General features: G+C 48.4%; 1 protein-coding gene across 3 annotated transcripts in view; it reads right to left on the bottom strand.

Moving 5' to 3' along the window:
- Positions 1–21,151, bottom strand: part of LOC140411143 (CSC1-like protein 2) — a 326,932-nt gene that overhangs the window by 8,809 nt on the left and 296,972 nt on the right. For 2 of the 3 annotated variants that reach the window (XM_072500210.1, XM_072500211.1), the window contains 3 exons: positions 11,374–11,541; positions 8,455–8,570; positions 7,034–7,093 (listed from right to left, as the gene is read on the bottom strand). In XM_072500210.1, the coding sequence (XP_072356311.1) occupies positions 7,034–7,093; positions 8,455–8,570; positions 11,374–11,541 (344 nt within the window). The remainder of the gene's footprint in view (positions 1–7,033; positions 7,094–8,454; positions 8,571–11,373; positions 11,542–21,151) is intronic. The other variant, XM_072500212.1, reaches the window with a different exon arrangement.

Genomic DNA, 21,151 nt, shown 5'->3' with positions numbered 1-21,151 from the left:
GTCACAAGTATGAAGTTACTGTGAAAAGCCCCTAGTCGCCACATTCCGGCGCCTGTTCAGGTAAGCTGGTACAGGAATTGAACCCGCGCTGCTGGCCTTGTTCTGCATTACAGACCAGCTGTCCAGCCCACTGAGCTAAACCAGCCCTAGCCTCCTTCTGTAGCGATTCTATGGAAATGTAATCCTAACCTATTTTTTTTTAAATTAAAAAAAATTAATGGCATTTTCAAAATTATGTACAATGCTGTTTGTTTTCATTTATTATCCAGTGCAAAAAGGCTTTTTCTTACGTTTCTCTATTTACAAATTGGTGCCGTCTAATTTGGCATGTCATCCCCTCCGCTCCCCCACCCCACCTTTTCCTAACCCTCACCCATGGCCCCCAGCCCCCCCCCCCCCCCGATCGGTCCGAGGGTGTGTTCCCCCTTCTATTTGTTCCCCCCCTTTCTTTTCACCCTTCATTGGCCTCAGCCGTGCCCTTTTTGTGGATGGGGGGGGGGGGGCTGCCCCCCTCCCTCACATTATTTCTGTCTCTCTCAGGCTCTGTCATCCCCCGCACACACACCCGGGTTGTGCGTGCCTGATGTTTCTCCTGGTCTTTCTCTCTTTCCCCTTACTACTCCTTCCAGTTTCCCTCTCCACTGGCTGTTGTTGGCCTTGAACAGGTTTGGAACAGGCCGCCAAATTGCCCCCATGCAGTAAGGAAGTCTTCTTCCGACCCTCGGACTGCGTATCTGATCTTCTCCAGGTGGATAAGTTCCGAAAGGCCAGCTAGTCAGTCTGCAGCTGTTGTGATGCTGCTGATTGCCAGCCGAGCAGGATTCTCCGGCGTGCGATTAGGGAAGCAAAAGCTAGGGCATCGGCCCTCTTCCCCACGTGTACCTCTGGCACCCCGAAGATTGTCACAATTGGGCATGGCTTCACCCTAACCTCCACAACCTTGGACATTGCCTCGGAGAAGGCTGTCCAGTTTAGGACAAGCCCAGAACATGTGGGTGTGGTTGGCTGGGCACCGCTCACACTTGTCCTCCACACCTGCTCATTCGGGTTCTGGTTAGGTGCGCTCTGAGCAACACTTTTAATTGCATGAGGCTGAGCCTTGCACAGGGAGGGGTAGAGTTGGCCATGCTCAGTGCTTTGCTCCAAAGTCCCCACCCAACTTCTGTCCCCAGTTCGGCCCTCCCATTTCCATCTGGTCTTGTCCAGTGGTGTTCGGGCTCTGTCCAGATATTTTCCCACAGAGTCCCCCTTCTTTACTCTCCGTGTTCACCAGGTCCTCTAATAGTGTGGTCTCCGCGGCCCGGAGGTAACCTATCGTCTCTTTGTGGAGGAAGTAACAGCCTCCCCGAACAGGCGCCGGAATGTGGCGACTAGGGGCTTTTCACAGTAACTTCATTTGAAGCCTACTTGTGACAATAAGCGATTTTCATTTTCATTTCAAGTCTTTTATTCGTAGGTCTCACATTTCCTGTCCTGTCGGCAATTCCCATTCCGCTGTTCGTTCAGCGTCACTAGTCTGTGTCCTATGTAAAAGTCCCTAACTGTCAGCGTTCCCCCATCCCGTCTCCATTTTCTAAAGGTTGCGTCTAGCATGGTTGGCTGGAATCTGTGGTTACTGCAGATGGCGGACATCTTGGTCAGCCTGAAGTGCTGTCTTAGTTGGCCCTACATTTTCAGTGTGGCCACTACCACTGCGCTAGACGTGTATTTCGTCGAGGGGGATGGGAGTGCTGCCGTGGCTACGGTCTGGAGGGTCGTCCTTCTGCAGGCCTCCTCCATCTGCACCCACTCCAAGTCGTTTTCGTGCACCCACTCCCTCACTCTTTCCGCTGTTGCTGCCCAGTGGTAATATTGCAGGTTTGGCAGTGCCAGGCCTCCCTTAATTTTCCTTCTTTGCAGTGTTGATTTGGGGCCTCTTGGATTCCTGCCCCCCCACACAAACGTCATAATTAAGCTGTCTACGTTTTGGAAGAAGGCCTTGGGGATGAAGATCGGTATGGACCCAAACAGGAAGAGGAACCTCGCAGCATGTTCATTTTGATCGTTTGCACTCTCCCCGCCAGGGAGAGTGGGTGTGCGTCCCACCTTTGTACGTCCTTTTTTACTTCCTCTGCCGCCAGGCTGGCCAGGTGCCACTTGTGGATCTGTGCCCAGTCTCTGGATATTTGTATCCCGAGGTATCGGAATATGTTTTGGGCTATTTTGAAAGGGAGTCCCTCCAGCTCTACCCCTCCCCTGTTTGGGACACTCAGTTTTGCCCAGGTTGAGTTTGCAACCTGGGAAGGTTCCGAACTCTTTCAGGATCTGCATGATTGCTTTCAGTCTTTCCTGTGGCTTTGAGACATACAGGAGCAGGTCATCCGCATAGAGTGAGACTCTGTGCTCTCTGTCTCCTCTTTGGATGCCCTTCCAGCTTTTCGCATCCTGCAAGGCTATGCCAGGGATTCGATTGCTAGTGCAAACAGGAGCGGGGACAATGGAAATCCCTGCCTCGTGCCTCTTTGTAGCTGGAAGTATTCAAAACTGGTGGTATTATTTCAAACTCGTACAGGAGCCTCACCCAGGCGGCGAATCCTGCTCCTAGCCCAAACCGTTCCAGTACCTCGAGGAGGTACTTCCATTCGACTCAGTCGAAGGCCTTTTCTGCGTCCAGGGGGACAATCACCTCTGATGTTCTCTCCCCAGGGGGGAGGTCATTATTACGTTCAACAGCTGCCTGATGTTCGCAGTGAGTTGCCTACCATTGACAAAGCCCTTTTGGTCCTCAGCGACCACCTCCAGTACACAGTTCTCCAGCTTTTTAGCCAGGACCGTTGCGAGTATTTTCACATCCACATTTAACAGCGAAATGGGTCTATATGATCCACATTCTGGCGGCTGTGTGTCTTTTTTGGGTATCAATGAAATTGTGGCCTGCGCTAGTGTAGGAGGCAAAGTGTCAATTGCCAGCGAGTCTGCGAACATGTCCCTTAGATGTGGGGCCAGGGCAGGTCCAAATATTTTATAGAAGTCCGCCAGGAACCCGTCCGGTTCCAGCGCCTTCCCCACCTGCATGGAGCTGACGCTCTCCATGATTTCTCCCAGATCTATTGGTGCTTCCAGCTTCCCCAGTCTGTCCTCCCCCACAACTGGTAGTTCCAGTCCGTATAAAAACAGTTTCATCCTGTCGGTGGGCCTCGGAGGTGTACAGTCCCCGGTAGAAGGTCTCGAATGCTCGGTTAACCTCTTTTTGTTCCGCTACCAGTCTGCCTCTACCATCTTTTACCTGCGCTATTTCCCTCGTGGCTGCCTGCTTTCTCAGCTGGTGAGCCAGTAGGCAGTCAGCCTTTTCCCCTGGTTTGTAAAAGGTCCCCCGTGTCTGGCGGAGTTGGTACACTGCTTTCCTGGTGGATAGCAGGTTAAAGTCCATTTTTAGCTTTTTCCTCTCTGCCAGCAGCTCTACGGTCCGGGCCTTGGAGTACAAGCCCTAACCTACTTAATCTCTACTCGTACGTTAATCCTGCCATCCCAGGTGTTAGTCTGGTAAATCTTCGCTTCACCCGCTCCATAGCAAGAACCTTCCACAGATGTCTGAATTGCATTGAAACATCTCTGTAAGTCCCTCACCCTTCCACTTAGCTTTGTCATCTGCAAATGTGAAGATATTTCATTTAGTTGCTTCATCTAAATTATTAATACATAGTGTGAATAGCTGGGATCCTAAAAATCCCTTTGCTCTTCCACAAATTCTAGTCTCTTGCTGTTCTCTTGGTGTTAACAAAATATTTTCCTGGATCACTGTCCGTTTGGAGTTTGCTCATTCTCCCCGTGACTGCATGGGTCTCACTCCCACAACCCAAAAAGATGTGCAGGGTAGGTGGATTGGCCATGCTAAATGACCCCTTAATTGGGGGAAAAAAAAAAGAATTGGGTACTCTAAATTTGTAAAAAAGAAAAAAAAAACATGAAATATTTTGATTTGTGTTTCTCAAAACCAAAGTGGATGGTTTCACACTTCACTTAAAATCCATCAGCCATAGTTTTGCCCACTCAGTCTGTCTGGAACTGCAACTTCCAGCTCCCATCTACACAGCTGATGCCCGGTGATATTTTCTTTGTCTGACTGTGCAAAGGCTCTCTACCATCCACATGAGTCAGCAGTGTGATAGAATACTCAGCTCACTTGTATGGGCATCGCTGCAACAATTCTCTGAAAGCACAGCAGCATACAGGTTACAGCATTTCCCTCAACTGGTGCCTTCGCCCAACATCACAGGGCTGGGGCTGCAAAATGTATTATATGAAAGATGTACTGAGGCAGCTCAACAAGGTTGCTCTGACAGGACAGAATGTCTCTCTCTTGAAACTTCATGCAAGAACAACAAGAGCAGAAGTGTCACTGGAACATTTGTCAGCTCCAGTTCACCTCCAAGTCACCATCCACTGCAGTCTTTGGTCATCTGCAAACTTGGAGGTAAAAATAACTATGTTTCTCATCCAAGTTATATATATGGTGAAAATCGATAACTCTAGTATAGATTTCTGGGGAATGCCAATGAGGGAACAAGCTCTCCATCTCTACTCTGTCTCCGATTTACCAACCTTTGTCACAGGTCACCACTAATTCCTTGTGTTCCAATTAATGCCAATAATCCCCTGAAGAACCTTCGCAGGTTTCTCCTGAAAGTTCATATGGACAACATCCACAGATATTCCTCCATTTGCTACTCTCCAAACATTCAATTAGATGAGTGAGACATGTTCTTCTCATCACAAATTGATTATCTTCGATCAATTGATACTTGTCCAAGTTCTTAGTCACCTTGTCGGATAAGATTCTCATAACTTTCCTGCAGTTTATTAAATTGATGTAATTTACAAATTCTTCCTTTTCTGTCCATCATATACAAGGAATGACATTTGCAATTTTTCAATCCCAAGGCACAATATCTGAATGTAGGAAGCTTTGGAAAACGAGGGCTAACATATCTGCAATTTCTTTCCCAATTCTTTTCACACCCTGTGGTAGAAATTATCAGGTTTATGAGACCTGTCTAGCTTAAGGAACATTACTGTTCCATGACTATATTTTGAGCCACTGGGAATTTTGAGAGTCTGAGTGAGTGAAAGGGAGAGTGAGAGGGGCAGAGGGGGGAGAGAGAGAGGGAGAGAGAGCAAGCGAGAGAGAGAGAGAGAGAGCGCAAGAGAGAGGAGAGGAGAGAGAGAGAGCAGGACAGAGAGAGAGGGAGAGATAGAGATACACACATACACATTCTGTCCTGTCAAAGTAACCTTGGTGAGCTGCCTTAGTATATCTCTCATATACTCATGGATGGTAAAGTAGATAGCCTTTGCATGGTCAGGAGGCAAGCATGTCACCAGTCCCTGCCATGATTTTGAAGTCTTGATTTGGCTGGTTCAGCTTCAGGTTAATGGTAGCTTTTGCTGTCATTTATCTGCACGTGATGAAAACGTCAGCCAAAGACAGTTTCCCAACAGACGATGGCATAGTCTGCCCCATCATCAGAGGTGTGAATGGAGATGAACACTGAAATTGCCAGTGAGCACAGCTCTACCCCTGATCTTGGTGACTGAAGATGTTTGGGTCGTCTTGAGGAACTCCTGCAATGATATGCCGGAATGTACTAACTGGCCTCCAACAACCATCCTTATTTGGGTCAGGTACGACTGCAGCCAGTCGAGTGCTTTGCCTTTGACCCCAATTATTTTAGTTCTGTTCGGACTCCTTGTTGTCATCATTGATTGAATAGCTTTTCAAAGATGAGGGCAACTTCTCTCAACTAGTTTCTGGCATTCAGCTTGTGACCATGTCTCAGCATAGATTATTCGGAGTTCTGTAACTGAGAGATTCTGATGGAGGCTGTGGTCATCAGTCATCAGCAGGTCATTGGTGAATATTTGTTGCTTGATGACTCTTGCAATTACTTTATGATGATGATTCAGAGAATATTGGCTGGATTTTTAAAAAAACCTATGCTTGAATAGACCCAGGTCTGGTGGTGTCATAATCTCCTCTGCTGACTGCTTGAAATGAAATTAATTTGGGGTTGTTTCATTCTAGCTTTTAGAAACAGGAATAGACCCATTCAGCCTCTTGAGCTATTACATTATTTAGTGAAACCATGGCTGATAGTATTTTATTTCCTTCTACCCATCTTTTGGTGGGACTTTCTGGCCCTTCACACTGATGGGATCTCCAAATCCTGCCGAAGTCGACCCCTGCCATGGGTTCCCCAACTGTGGGATAGGCAAGCCATGCAAAGTGCCACAGGCTCCTGCAGGACTGGAAGGTGCCACCGGCCATCAATGCCAAGCCTCCTCTTCCACGCGGGACTGGAAAACTCTGGTCTTTGTCCTACCAGCCTTTCCTAACACAAATCTATCAAAATCAAATCTTGGGAGCAATAATCTTGCTCTGAATGGTTAGTGTGTGAAATGGAAACGTCACATTGATGCACGAGCAAACACTCTTAGGGCTGGGATTGAGGCATGCTGCTGGGGTAGATTAGGGGTTTGACTCTGCATCAAATGTTTCAGTGTTTCCACTTCTCTCTGTCCTGGTGTACTGCTGAGCTACACACTGAATGCTTAAAGCAAAATTCCCATACTTTGCAGACATCGCAACTTCCTATCAATGCATTTATCCATCAATATGACAAGGGTGAAAACCAGCTCACTCCATGCTTTTAAGCCCAAAAATGCAAAGATGGCAAAGTAGGGAATAGAAAATTGTCCTTGCAAATTGTATTGCCAGTGTTTGAAGGCTGCATACAAATCACATAATTTGGACACCTCATCTAAACCGAAGTTAGTTCATTTCTGGGAAAATTTAAATGACAAGAGGAAAATATTGCCCAAATTGATATCCCTCACCTAGAGAAGTGTGAAATGAAATGACAGGAAAAAGACCCCCGCATGCAAATTGAGTTATCAAGGTTTTCAATTTGATTACAATGGATTACCATGATCTTCAAGAATGATTGAAATAAATTAGTCAAAGTTAATTCTCCAAACACCACATGGTGAAAATTACCAGTGTCCTGTAACAGGATTCGTCCTCCGTACTTACAGTATCTGCTGCGGGGGAGAGGTGCTGAAAATCAACATTTTCAACCGTTAACAACAAGTGGAAATAAAAACCTGGCAAGGCTAATCTTACCAATATTGGAACTAGGAGAATTAAATTCCTTCTCCTTTAAAATGCACGGTGTTATCTGATCCCAGTACTGCCTCTACAATTAATCCCAAAAAACTGCCAAGGTTCACCATACCACTATCAGAACTAGGAGACTTTAAAGTACATGGTCTCAGTAATGGCTCACAAACGATCTGCGTAGACCTGGGCTGCAAGGCAGGGACAAGAGAGTACAGCAAAAAAATATTTATAGGTCAGTGTTCCTATTCCCAATCATTGTTTGGTGACCATCGGCTGCTAAACGACAGGCAGGTTTCAGAAAGACGCAATAAAGATGCCCTTGTTGCAGGAATAGATGGTGCTGGCATCTTTACTCGGTAACTTGATGCATGATGAATGGTCACCGCGGTGAAATACCAGAGCGCTGTCCAACACATGGAATTTTACCCCAGCACGAACAGTTCTTTCAGTTGTGGGAGGAAAATTGGGGCAGCGGGAGATTAAAAAAAAATTGATTTCATAAGAAAAACCCAGGGAAAATACAACTCCATAGGCTGCTTTCCCCTTTGAGGGGGGAGAGCAGGCGGGGCCTTCGTGAACAACCTCAGCTGGTACAGGAATTGAACCCGTGCTGCTGCCCTTGCTTCACAAGCCAGTGGTTAAAATAAGGAATTTTTTTGGAAAATATCTTTAATAAAATGTAAACATTTAAATGTTTTTAGCAGGAGATCCAACTTCCTGTGAGCCATCGTTCCCAAGTCTTATGGAATCATCTTACAGCACAGCAGTCGCAAGAGACCTAGAAGGATGTTATTTACACACTTAACCCTTCAACTAGACAACAAGCCCAGAGGGATATACAATAGGGTGAAGTAACAAAAAATATCATTTCTCTCTCGGCATCATTCAATAACTTAAATAACATACTCTTTTACAATGACAAGCAGACTATACCATGTAATGCAACATGCGTCATTCTGTTACTAAGATGGCTTTAAGGACACAAAGTTGAACAAATGTAAATCCTGAGCTTAATTTGGGACTGTTTGCGATGGATATGTGGAAGTAAATACACACACTTGCATCCAAACTTATGAGGTGCAAGAATGTTTTGAACAATTACAAGTGTCTGACCCAAGTGTTCATTAATAGCATCAGTTATTCGAACCATCGTAATTAGTCCATTTACAAATGATGAGCTTTTATGCAATGACCTTAAAGTGACAGTCCAGGTCAACAGCTGAACATCATGACCATGCACCTGTCACAAGGTTACCCAAAAGAATACCAGAGTATCTAGATAACGAAAAACAACTTACCTTATAGTTATGAGCACTGAGGTATTTGAAGTGGCCAAAACAGACATGAGACAGGCAGATAACGATAGTGACCACCAACACAATAAATGTAAACATGGACGTAGCAGCTAAGAATCCTGTATGCAAAAGATATTTATTTTGAAGGTTATCTCTAAAGAATCTCCAACTTCAACAACATTTGTAATTGTAAATGGTAAACCATTCCAAGATACTTCACAGGATTGTCTTAGACAAGAATTGTCACCAAGCTACATAAACAGATATTAGGACAGATGGTCAGGTCAAAAGCTTGGTCAGCTTTTCAGGAGGAGTCAGAGGGAATTCCAGAGTTCAGGGCCTATTTTTCTCAAGGCACACCTGCCAATGGCAAAGTGATGGAAATCTGTGATGGCCTAGAGACCCAGAACTCGACGAATGTACAGATCTCAAAGGGTTGTGGGAGGTTGCAAGGCAGGGAGGAGCAGGCCATGGAGAGGTTTGAACAGAAGAATGATAATTTTAAAATTCAGTTCCTGCTGGACTGGGAGCATGCACAGGGGTTATTGGTGAGGACTGACTGACTATGCGATTTAGGATACAGGCAGAAGACTTCAAGGATATGACTATGCTGTAGTCTCACTATAGTGAACGATTTGAGGGTGAGGAGTCTTTTGTTAGATAGAATTACACCGTATTTATGGTGAATGGCTGTGTTCAGCTTTCACTGATCAGTATTTTCACAGTAACTTCATTGCAGTGTTAATGTAAGCCCACTTGTGACAATAATAAAGATTATTATTCTTTTTGAAGTGTGCGAACTGTACACAACCTTTACACCAAACGCAGTGGTAGGAAATAAGTGCAGAATCATTGCAAGTTTTAGTCACAGTATAAGTGCAGTACTGTGTAAGAGATGAGCAGTGAGATGCAGCTAGAGGGGAATCACAACATCAGATGCGGTCAGGGACATGACTTCTGCTGGTTTGAGCTATGTGTTGCTCAAAGTGCTCACATATAGGCTGCACAAGGCGGATGTGTTTCATTCCCTAAAAGGACTGTAATGGGCCAGTTGGGATTTTAAGTAACTTCATGGTCATTTTTACTGATACCTTTTCCAGATTAAAAACAATTAAAATTCTCAACATGACACTGCCGGATTTGAACACATGTTCTCTGGATTATTAGTCCAGTCCTCCAAATTCTAGTGCCAGGAGACTAGCATCTCACAAGATATACTTTTATAAAATATATATAGATTTCCTCATGGCTATTAAAATTTTTTTTATTTTTTTTTTTTAAACTGGAGAGACCCCTTTTAAAATGGCGCAAGCTATGCCTACCTGTGACCATGAATAAAAGGAGCTGTCATGGCAGAAATCTCCACCTCATTATCTCTGAAGAGACACTAACCCCCATAGACTGCAGAGACCAAATTCAAAGTGAACTATAAAAACATCATCTGCATTTCATCAGCCAGGCGTGGCCAACTGGCGTTTATTCGTCTAAGACAAAAAGAACTCACAACCTGCCTTTCAAGTCTATACGGTTGGAACGTTGAACTATTTCTGGGACTTAGACAAAGGGATTATATACCCTTTGTCAAAGCCAGAGTGGAGGGGTGATATTCAGGTGGCATGAATCTCTCACTGATTGGTTTGTTATACTGCATTGTTGTACTGAAAACTCTGCTATCTTACTATCGACAAGCAGAACATAAAAGTGGCTCTGTCCAGATTGAATACTTGGCACCATCTACACTGTTTCTACTGAAACCAATGCCTACAAGACTGATTCATTTGTGTGCCCATCACCTCATGTGAAGTCACTTCACTGGAAACATGAATTATCCAGCATCAGTTTTCAACCTGCTGCCACCATAAAGCAATACCCCATTAGGCTTTGATTCTGGATACATATGAAATGATAAATCTTTTCTGTGGTCGTTGCCCTGTAAATCTTTATTTTCTCGGTCTCTTTTACTACACGAGTGGACAGTGGATACATGGTGACCCCCTCCCCCCAACCACACATTTTGTGAGTGCAAATAAGCTAACCCTTTGAGTTCGCCCTAACACAAGTTTGCTCTGGGGTTCTTAATAGAAACTAGATCACACCAAAACGGAGGAGTTGGGAAATACATCATTGTTAATCAAGGGAAAATAAGCCAAAACAGCCTTCTATTTACAAAAGAGTGGTGAGAGGAGAAATCAGGGCTGCTTAAATTTACCCCCTCCTCGCCACATAACCACTAAATTATGTTGCAATCCAATAATTTAAATATAATTCAGGTCTAAAAAGAATGGAGAAAGGAAATAGGGGTGCAGGGAAAAAGAAAATGACAGAATTCTGATGAAAGGTCACTAACCTGAAATGTTTATTTTCTTTATAAATTTACTGCACCCAATTCATTTTTTTTTCCAATTAAGGAGAATTTAGCGTGTTCAATCCACCTACCTTGCACATCTTTGGGTTGTGGGGGCGAAATCCACGGAAACACGGGGAGAATGTGCAAACTCCACACAGACAGTGACCCAGAGCCAGGATCGAACCTGGGACCTCGGCGCTGTGAGGCTGCAGTGCCAACCACTGCACCACCATGCTGCCCCTAACCTGAAATGTTAACTCTATCCCTCTCCACTAATGCTGCTAGACCAAAATATTCCCAGTATAGTTTTGTTTATAATTTTTAGATTTCCAATATTTGCAGTTTTTTGCTTTTGAATATCTGCATGTCATAGATGTTGGTTGGATGGCTTTCTTTGAACTAGTACTCTGGGTTCTTTTAAAGGGCCTTGGCTTAATGTTTTGTCTGAAAGATGGCACCTCTGACAATGCAGCACTCAACTCACCTAAACTTTGTGCTTGAGTGAGAGAAATATGTGGAAGGAATAGCCGAAGGAACAAGAAAATAAAGAGGAAAACAAAATTGTCACATCTTACCAGTTCTTACAGTAGAGAAGAAAAGCAGACACAACAGGCATAGAATAGGAGCTGCCACCACCTGATTCACCGCTCCCGAGTGGATCTTCTTATCAAGTTTGGCAGGCAGATAGGCGTAGTACAGGTTGTAGCGATCCACCAAGTGCTTCAATAGCATATACATTAAACCTAACGGAAGAGCAAAAAAAAACAAAACCTCTTATTCGAAAAGCTCTAAAGAAATAAAGCAGACAGCATAAATCATTCAGTTCCCCGCAATTCCTTTCCCCAAGGCACCCGGGTCGAACAGTTCCTCTACTAATGAATGTCTTTGTGTCCGTGGGTATGTCGTTGTTCCCCTACGGAGGAAATTTTTAAGTTTTCTACGTATTAACTAATTTCCTTTGGACAGTTGAAACCTCTCCATAAGTTCTTCCAGCATCTGTAATCCGTCATTTGTGACAAGTCATTAACTGTCAAATTCTTCCGTCCTGTCTCCGCCTTTTAAAGGTGGCATCCGTTGTTGCTGGCGTGAACTTGTGGTTGTTGCAGATGGGGGCCATGGTGGACATTTCGGTCAGGCCGAAGTCTTGCATCAATTGGTACCATGTCCGGAGCGTGGCTACCACTGGGCATTTTGAGCGTTGGGTTGGTGGGGATGAGAGTGCTGTCAGGCTTGGGCTTGGAGGATGACCCCGTGCAGAAACTCTACTCCATCTTTACCCACTCTGCTCCTGGCTCCTTCACCCATCCCTCACTCTCCCTGCTGTGGTAGAATTGTAGGTTTGGAGCCCCAGGCCTCCCACGCTTCCTTTCCTTTGTAAGACCATTTTTGGGATCCTTGGGTTCTTTTCTTTCTCCTCCAGCCACCTCCACACAAATGCCATGATCAGTTTGACTACTGTGTTAAAGAAGGCCTTGGGATTGTAGATCGGTAGGGTTCTGAACAGGAAGAGGAACCTGGGCAGTAAATGAATCTTGATCGTCTGTACTCTCCCTGCCAGCGAGAGTGGTAGTGTCCCAACTCTGCAGTTGTGGGCCTAGGTGGGTCGCACGTTCGGCAGCTCCCGCCGGGAACGGACTTTTGGGCTCTTCAGAGGGGCCCCAACGGCAATTGTTCGAAGGCTCCCAGTGTGGGAAGGTGACAGCAAGTTCCCCCCGACATTATATGGATTGGACCAGGAGTGGAGCGGTTAAAAAAGTGATCTTGGGGCAGCGGAAAGTGCGAGGGAGGAAAAGCAAGATGGCGGCGGGTGGAGACCAAGCAGCATGGGCGCAGTGGTCGCAGGAGCAGCAGGAATTCCTTAAACGCTGCTTTGCGGAGCTGAAGACAGAAATGCTGGCGCCACTGAAAGCGGCGATTGAGAAGCTTGTGGAGACCCAGGAGGCCCAAGGGGCGGCGATCCAGGTGCGGCAAAAAGCCTCGGAGAACGAGGACAAGATCTTGGGCCTGGCGGTGAAGGTGGAGGCGCAGCACAAGAGGTGGCAGGAAAAATTTGAGGACCCGGAGAATAGGTCGAGGAGGAATAATCTTCGGATTCTGAATCTCCCTGAAGGAGTGGAGGGGCCCGATGCCGGGGCATATACGAGCATGATGCTCAATTCGCTGATGGGCGCGGGAGCTTTCCGTGGCCCCTGGAGCTAGATGGGGTTCATCGGGTCGAGGCAAGGAGACCCAAAGCCAACGAGCCACCAAGGGCTGTAGTGGTGAGGTTCCAGCGCTTTATGGACAGAGAGTGTGTCCTCAGATGTGCCAAAAAAGAACAGAGCAGCAGGTGGGAGAACACGGAGATGTGTATTTACCAGGACTGGAGTGCGGAGGTGGCTAAGAGGAGAGCTGGTTTTAATCGGGCTAAGGCGGTGCTCCATCGGAAGGGGGTGAAGTTCGGGATGCTGCAGCCAGCGCGATTGTGGGTCACGTTCCAGGATCGGCACCACTATTTTGAAACGCCTGATGAGGCATGGAACTTTATCCAGGCTGAAAAGTTGGACTCAAACTGAAGGTTTGTTGTGGGGGGATGTTTATTGTGTTTACTGCATTTGGGGAATGTTCTTTTTGTTTCGGTGCTGGGTGGGGACGGGTGGATGGATTTGATGTGGGGGCTGTGGGAGAGTGTGGGTGTCGGTGTTGGAGGGGCAGGGCCCCGCAGAGGAAGAGGGGGGGTGGAGGCCGGGGGATGGGGAATTGGGGTAAGGCCGCAAAAAGGTGCTGCGCCAGAGGGGGTGGGGCCGGCTCAGATGGTAAGCGCGGGCTTTTTCCCGTGCTAGGGGAGGATGGGGGCGGGGCCAGGGGGGGGGGGGGGGGGGGGGAGGGCAGTGCTGGAGAGGAGCGAACACTGACTGCCAAGGGGAGGGGAGATTCTCACACTGGGGGGGTCGATGGAATGGCGGGAGAGGCCGGGGTCAGCAGGAGTCAGCTTACTTATGGGAGTGTCATGGGGGGAGTAAAATGGCTAGATGAGGATCTAGCGGGGAGGGGGGGGGGGGGGGGGACTGGGAGGCTGCTGCATTGGCCAAAGGGGAGAGCTGGGAGTAGGGGAGGTGGTCAGGGGTCCGCCGCCTGGGGGACTGGAGGGTGTGGGAGGCGCGGGCACGTGGCTGGCATAGAAAAGGAGATGGCTAGTCGGCAGGAGGGGGGGGGGGGGGGGGGGGGGGGCGAGTAGCCCCCTGATCCGGCTGATAACTTTGAATGTGAGGGGCCTGAACTGGCCGGTCAAGAGGGCTTAGGTGTTCGCGCACTTAAAGGGACTGAAGGCAGACGTGGCCATGCTCCAGGAGACACATCTGAAGGTGGCAGATCAGGTTAGGCTGAGAAAGGAATGGGTAGGGCAGGTCTTCCATTCAGGGCTGGATGCGAAGAACAGAGGGGTTGCAATACTGGTGGGGAAGCGGGTATCGTTCGAGGCACTGAATATTGTAGCGGATAATGGAGGTCGATATGTGATGGTAAGGGGTAGGTTGCAGGTGGTACTGGTGAACGTATATGCCCCGAATTGGGATGATGCCAGATTTCTGAAACGCATGTTGGGTCGGATTCCGGATCTGGAGGTAGGAAGCTTGATAATGGGGGGGGCGGGGGTGGAAACTTTAACGCGGTGCTGGACCCAGCACTGGACCGTTCTAGGTCCAGGACGGGTAAGAGGCCGGCTGCGGCCAAGGTGCTCAGGGGGTTTATGGATCAGATGGGGGGGGGGGGGGGAGTGGATCCATGGAGGTTTGCCAGGCCGCAGGCCTGGGAATTTTCCTTCTTTTCCCACGTCCAGAGAGCCTACTCCTGGACAGATTTTTTCATTTTGAGTAGGGCGCTAATCCCGAAAGTGGAGGGAACGGAATACTCGGCCATAGCCATCTCGGACCACGCCCCGCATTGGGTGGAGGTGGAGTTGGGGGAGGAGAGGGACCAGCGCCCGCTGTGGCGCCTTGATGAGGGACTGTTTGCGGATGAGGGGGTGTGCGGGGGTGTATTGAAAGATACTTGGAGGCCAATGACAACGGGGAGGTGCAGGTGGGGGTAGTCTGGGAGGCGTTGAAGGTGGTGGTCAGGGGAGAGCTAATTTCCATTAGGGCCCACAGGGAGAAGAGAGAGAGGAGGGAGAGGTTGATGGGGGAGATTTTAAGGGTGGACAGGAGTTATGCAGAGGCCCCCCGAGGAGGGGCTACTTAGGGAGCGACAGAACCTCCAGATGGAATTCGACCTGATGACTACGGAGAAAGCAGAGGCACAGTGGAGGAAAGCGGAAGGGGCGGTTTATGAGTATGGGGAGAAGGCGAGTCGGATGCTGGCACATCAGCTTCGTAAGAGGGAGGCAGCGAGGGAGATTGGTGGAGTTTGGGATAGAGGGGGGTATATGGTGCGGAGTGCGGTGAGAATAAACTAGGTATTTAGGGACTTCTATGGGGATCTGTACAGGTCTGAGCCCCCAGCGGGGAGGAGGGGTTGCGACAATTCCTAGATCAGCGGAGATTCCCGAGGGTGGAGGAGGAGCAGGTGGCTGATTTTGGGGCGCCGATTGGGCTGGAGGAGCTGGTTAAAGGATTGGGGAATATGCAGGCCCCGAGGCCGGATGGGTTCCTGGTTGAATTTTACAGGAAATACGTGGACCTGCTGGGCCCGTTGCTAGTGAGGACTTTCAATAAGGCGAGGGAGGAGGGGACCTTGCCCCCGACAATGTCCAGGGCGATGATTTCTTTGATCTTGAAGTGGGACAAGGATCCATTGCAATGTGGGTCGTATAGACCAATCTTGCTCCTCAATGTTGACGCTAAGTTGCTGGCGAAGGTGCTGGCTACGAGAATCGAGGACTGTGTCCCGGGGGTGATTCACGAGGACCAGGCAGGATTCGTGAAGGGTAGGCAGCTAAATACAAATGTGCGGAGGCTCTTCAATGTGATTATGATGCCCTCGGTGGAGGGGGAAGCGGAGGTAATGGCAGCTATGGACGCGGAGAAGGCCTTTGATCGGGTGGAGTGGGAGTATCTTTGGGAAGTGTTGCGGAGGTTTGGGTTCGGGGCGGGGTTAATCAGTTGGGTCAGACTGCTATATGGAGCCCCGGTGGCGAGTGTAGCTACGAACCGGCGGAGGTCGGAGTACTTTCCGCTGTACCGGGGGATGAGACAGGGGTGCCCTTTTCCCCCCTTGCTTTTGCACTGGCAATTGAGCCGCTGGCCATGGCACTGAGGGGGTCCAGGAGATGGAGGGGATTGGTTCGCGGGGGGGGGGGGGGAGAAGAGGAACACCGGGTGTCGTGTTGTATGCCGATGACCTGTTGTTGTATGTTGCGGATCCAGTGGAGGGGATATAGAAAATAGAAAAATACAGCACAGAACAGGCCCTTCGGCCCACGATGTTGTGCCGAACCTTTGTCCTAGATTAATCATAGATTATCATTGAATTTACAGTGCAGAAGGAGGCCATTCGGCCCCCTGAGTCTGCACCGGCTCTTGGAAAGAGCACCCCACCCAAACTCAACACGTCCACCCAACACCAAGGGCAATTTGGACATTAAGGGCAATTTATCATTGGCCAATTCACCTAACCCGCACATCTTTGGACTGTGGGAGGAAACCGGAGTACCCGGAGGAAACCCACGCAGACACGGGGAGGACGTGCAGACGCCGCACAGACAGTGACCCAAGCCGGAATCGAACCTGGGACCCTGGAACTGTGAAGCAATTGTGCTATCCACAATGCTACCGTGCTGCCCTTGAGAACAAATAAATCTACACTATCATTTTACTGTAATCCATGTACCTATCCAATAGCTGCTTGAAGGTCCCTAATGTTTCCGACTCAACTACTTCCACAGGCAGTGCATTCCATGCCCCCACTACTCTCTGGGTAAAGAACCTACCTCTGATATCCCTCCTATATCTTCCACCTTTCACCTTAAATTTATGTCCCCTTGTAATGGTTTGTTCCACCCGGGGAAAAAGTCTCTGACTGTCTACTCTACCTATTCCCCTGATCATCTTATAAACCTCTATCAAGTCGCCCCTTATCCTTCTCCGTTCTAATGAGAAAAGGCCTAGCACCCTCAACCTTTCCTCGTAAGACCTACTCTCCATTCCAGGCAACATCCTGGTAAATCTTCTTTGCACCTTTTCCAAAGCTTTCACATCCTTCCTAAAATGAGGCGACCAGAACTGTACACAGTACTCCAAATGTGGCCTTACCAAAGTTTTGTACAGCTGCATCATCACCTCACGGCTCTTAAATTCAATCCCTCTGTTAATGAACGCGAGCGCACCATAGGCCTTCTTCACAGCTCTATCCACATGAGTGGCAACTTTCAAAGATGTATGAACATAGACCCCAAGATCTCTCTGCTCCTTCACATTGCCAAGAACTCTACCGTTAACCCTGTATTCCGCATTCATATTTGTCCTTCCAAAATGGACAACCTCACACTTTCCAGGGTTAAACTCCATCTGCCACTTCTCAGCCCAGCTCTGCATCCTATCTATGTCTCTTTGCAGCCGACAACAGCCCTCCTTACTATCCACAACTCCACCAATCTTTGTATCGTCTGCAAATTTACTGACCCACCCTTCAACTCCCTCATCCAAGTCATTAATGAAAATCACAAACAGCAGAGGACCCAGAACTGATCCCTGCGGCACGCCACTGGTAACTGGGATCCAGGCTGAATATTTGCCATCCACCACCACTCTATGACTCCTATCGGTTAGCCAGTTCGTTATCCAACTGGCCAAATTTCCCACTATCCCATGCCTCCTTACTTTCTGCATAAGCCTACCATGGGGAACTTTATCAAATGCCTTACTAAAATCCATGTACACTACATCCACTGCTTTACCTTCATCCACATGCTTGGTCACCTCCTCAAAGAATTCAATAAGATTTGTAAGGCAAGACCTACCCCTCACAAATCCGTGCTGACTATCCCTAATCAAGCAGGATGGCGGAGGTCATGCGGATCCTAAGGGAGTTTGGGGAATTTTCAGGGTATAAACTCAACGTAGGGAAGAGTGAGCTCTTTGTGGTGCATTCAGGGGACCAGGGAAGGGGGGATAGACGAGTTACCGCTGAAGAGGGCGGAAAGGAGCTTTCGGTACCTGGGGATCCAAGTAGCTAGAAGTTGGGGGGCCCTGCACAAGCTCAATTTGACGCAGTTGGTGGAGCAGATGGAGGAGGATTTTAAAAGATGGGATATGCTGCCACTCTCACTGGCGGGTAGGGTGCAGTCGGTAAAAATGACGGTCCTTCCGAGGTTTCTCTTTGTGTTCCAGTGCCTTCCCATTTCGATTCCCAAGGCCTTTTTCAAACGGGTAAGCAGGAGCATCATGGGGTTTGTGTGGGCGAATAAGACCCCGAGGGTGAAGGTGTTGTTTCTGGAGCGAGCAGGGACAGGGGGGGCGGTCTGGTGCTGCTGAATCTGTGTGGCTATCATTGGGCAGCCAATGTGGCGATGGTCCATAAGTGGGTAATGGAGGGAGAGGATGGGGCAGCGTGGAAGAGGTTTGAGATGGCGTCCTGTGTGGGCACGAGCCTGAGGGCGCTGGTGACGGCACCGCTGCCGCTCTCGCCGACAAGGTACACCACGAGTCCGGTGGTGGTGGCGACGCTGAAGATCTGGGGGCAGTGGAGGCGACACAGGGGCAAGGTGGGGCCTCGGTTTGGTCCCCGATTCGGGAGAACCATCGGTTCGTCCCGGGAAGGATGGATGGGGGTTTTCGGAGCTGGCATCGGGCTGGGATTAGAAGAATGGGGGACCTGTTCATCGATGGGACGTTTGCGAGCCTAGGGGCGTTGGAGGAGAAGTTTGGGCTACCCCCGGGAAACGCGTTCAGGTACATGCAAATGAGGGCGTTTGTGAGGCGGCAGGTGAGGGAATTTCCGCTGCTTCCGGCACATGGGATTCAGGACAGGGTGATTTCGGGTGTATGGGTTGGAGAAGGCAAGGTTTCGGCGATTTATCAGGAGCTGCAGGAAGAGGAGGAGGCCTTGGTGGAGGAGTTAAAGGGCAAGTGGGAGGAGGAGCTTGGGGAGGAGATAGACGAGGGTCTGTGGGCTGATGCACTGAGTAGGGTTAATTCTTCCTCCTCTTGCGCCAGGCTCAGCCTAATACAGTTCAAGGTTACTCACAGAGCGCATATGACAGAGGCGAGGTTGAGTCGGCTCTTTGGAGTGGAGGACAGATGTGGCAGGTGCTCGGGGAGCCCGGCAAATCACGTCCATATGTTCTGGTTGTGCCCGGCACTGGATGGGTTTTGGAGGAGTTTTGCAAGGACTATGTCCAAGGTGGTGAATGCCCGGGTCAAGCCGAGCTGGGGATTAGCATTATTTGGGGTATCAGACGAGCCGGGAGCGCAGGAGGCGAAAGAGGCCGGTATTCTGGCCTTTGCGTCCCTGGTTGCCCGGTGGAGGATTTTGCTACTATGGAAGGATGCAAAGCCCCCTAGTGTGGAAGCTTGGATCAATGACATGGCAGGGTTCATCAAGCTGGAGAGGATAAAGTTTGCCTTGGGCAAGGGTTCCTCAGGCGGTGGCAACCGTTCCTAGATTATCTCGCGGAGCGTTAGGAGGTGGTCAGCAGCAGCCCAGGGGCGGGGGATTTCCCCATTTGTGCTTTTTACTGTTATATGGGGGGTTACAGTATATGGGGGAAATCCAATGTATAATGTCTACTTGTGTTCTTGTTGCTTTCTTTTTGCTGGGGGGGGGTTTGTTGAAAATTTGTAGAAAAACTTGAATAAATATATTTTTTTAAAAAAAGCTCTGCAGTTGTGGGAAATTTGGATCCCCAGGTAGCGGAATTTGTTTTGGGCTTGTTTGAATGGCATTCCCTCCAGTTCTGACCCTCTCCTTCGTGGATTCACCAGAAAATTTCACTCTTGCTCAGGTTGACTTTGTAGCCCAAGAAGGCTCCAAACTCTTTTGGGGCTTCAAGATTCCTTCTATGCTGGCTTGGCTGTCCCAGAGGTAGGGGAGCAGGTCATCTGCATACCCTGAGACTCTATGCTCTCTGTCCCCTCTCTGGATATCTCTCCAACTTTTTGCCGCTCTGAGGGTGATCGCCAGGGGTTTGATTGCTAGGGCAAACAGAAAAGGGGACAGCGGGCATCCCTGCCTTGTGAATCTGTGCAGCTGGAAGTATTTAGAGCTGGTGGTGTTAGTCCACACTCTCACCATGGGAACATTGTATAGAGGTTTCATTATTAATAATAATAATAATAATAATCTTTATTGTCACAAGTAGGCTTACATTAACACTGCAATGAAGTTACTGTGAAAAGCCCCAAGTCGCCACATTCCGGCGCCTGTTTGGGTACACAGTTGGAGAATTCGGAACGTCCAATTCACCTAACAGCACTTCTTTCGGGACTTGTGGGAAGAAACCGGAGCACCCGGAGGAAACCCACGCAGACACGGGGGAACGTGTAGACTCCGCACAGACAGTGACCCGGCCGGGAATCGAACCTGGGACCCTGAAGCCACAGTGCTAACCCAGGCGATGAACCCTGAACCAAGACTGAATCGCTCCAGTACTTCTAGAAGGTACTTCCCTTCGACTCTGTTGAAGGGCTTTTTTGCGTCCAGGGAGATGATTCCCGTAACAGCCTCCCCGAACGGGCGCCGGAATGTGGCGACTAGGGGCTTTTCACAGTAACTTCATTGAAGCCTACTTGTGACAATAAGCGATGTTCATTTCATTCATTCATTTTCATTTCATCTCTGGCGTTCTCTCCCTGGCTGGGGTCATTATAACAACGAACCAATTAACATCTAGCTTGGGAAATCTAAGGGGAGGCATTTTCCTAGTTCAAAAGAGTGTATTGCAGACTAGCTGAAAGCATGCAGCTAATGAAGCAACCTTCTAAATAAAGCTTGTTTGTTCAACTTAGGAAGCATCTTCACATGTCAACGAGGATATACGATCCTGGTGCTGCCCGTAAACCTACATCGTGTTTTAAATGAAGGAAAAAAAAATGACCAGAAAGCCTCTCTTCAGTTGAACAGACACGCCACAGTCCCTTTCAGTTGGGTTTTATTTCCAGCCAAACAAAATAGATGAAGAGGAAAAGTGCAAAGCAATTCTCCTGTGCAATTGTGGAAGTCAGATCTACAATCTTATTTCAAGTCTCATAGCCCCAAGCGCGCTCAACTCCAAATCATTCAGTGAGCCGGTTGATTTGGTGAAAGGTCATTTTCAACTCAAATCATCAACCATAATCTAGAGATTATTTGACAAGGAAGTATTCAATGAAATGAAAATCGCTTATTGTCACAAGTAGACTTCAAATTAAGTTACTGTGAAAAGCCCCTAGTCGCCACATT

This window comes from Scyliorhinus torazame, chromosome 4 (genome assembly GCF_047496885.1).
Source record: "Scyliorhinus torazame isolate Kashiwa2021f chromosome 4, sScyTor2.1, whole genome shotgun sequence".
Classification (NCBI taxonomy): Eukaryota; Metazoa; Chordata; class Chondrichthyes; order Carcharhiniformes; family Scyliorhinidae; genus Scyliorhinus; species Scyliorhinus torazame.
The sequence above is the reverse complement of the archived record's forward strand: the minus strand, read 5'-3'. Positions and strand labels throughout refer to the sequence as shown.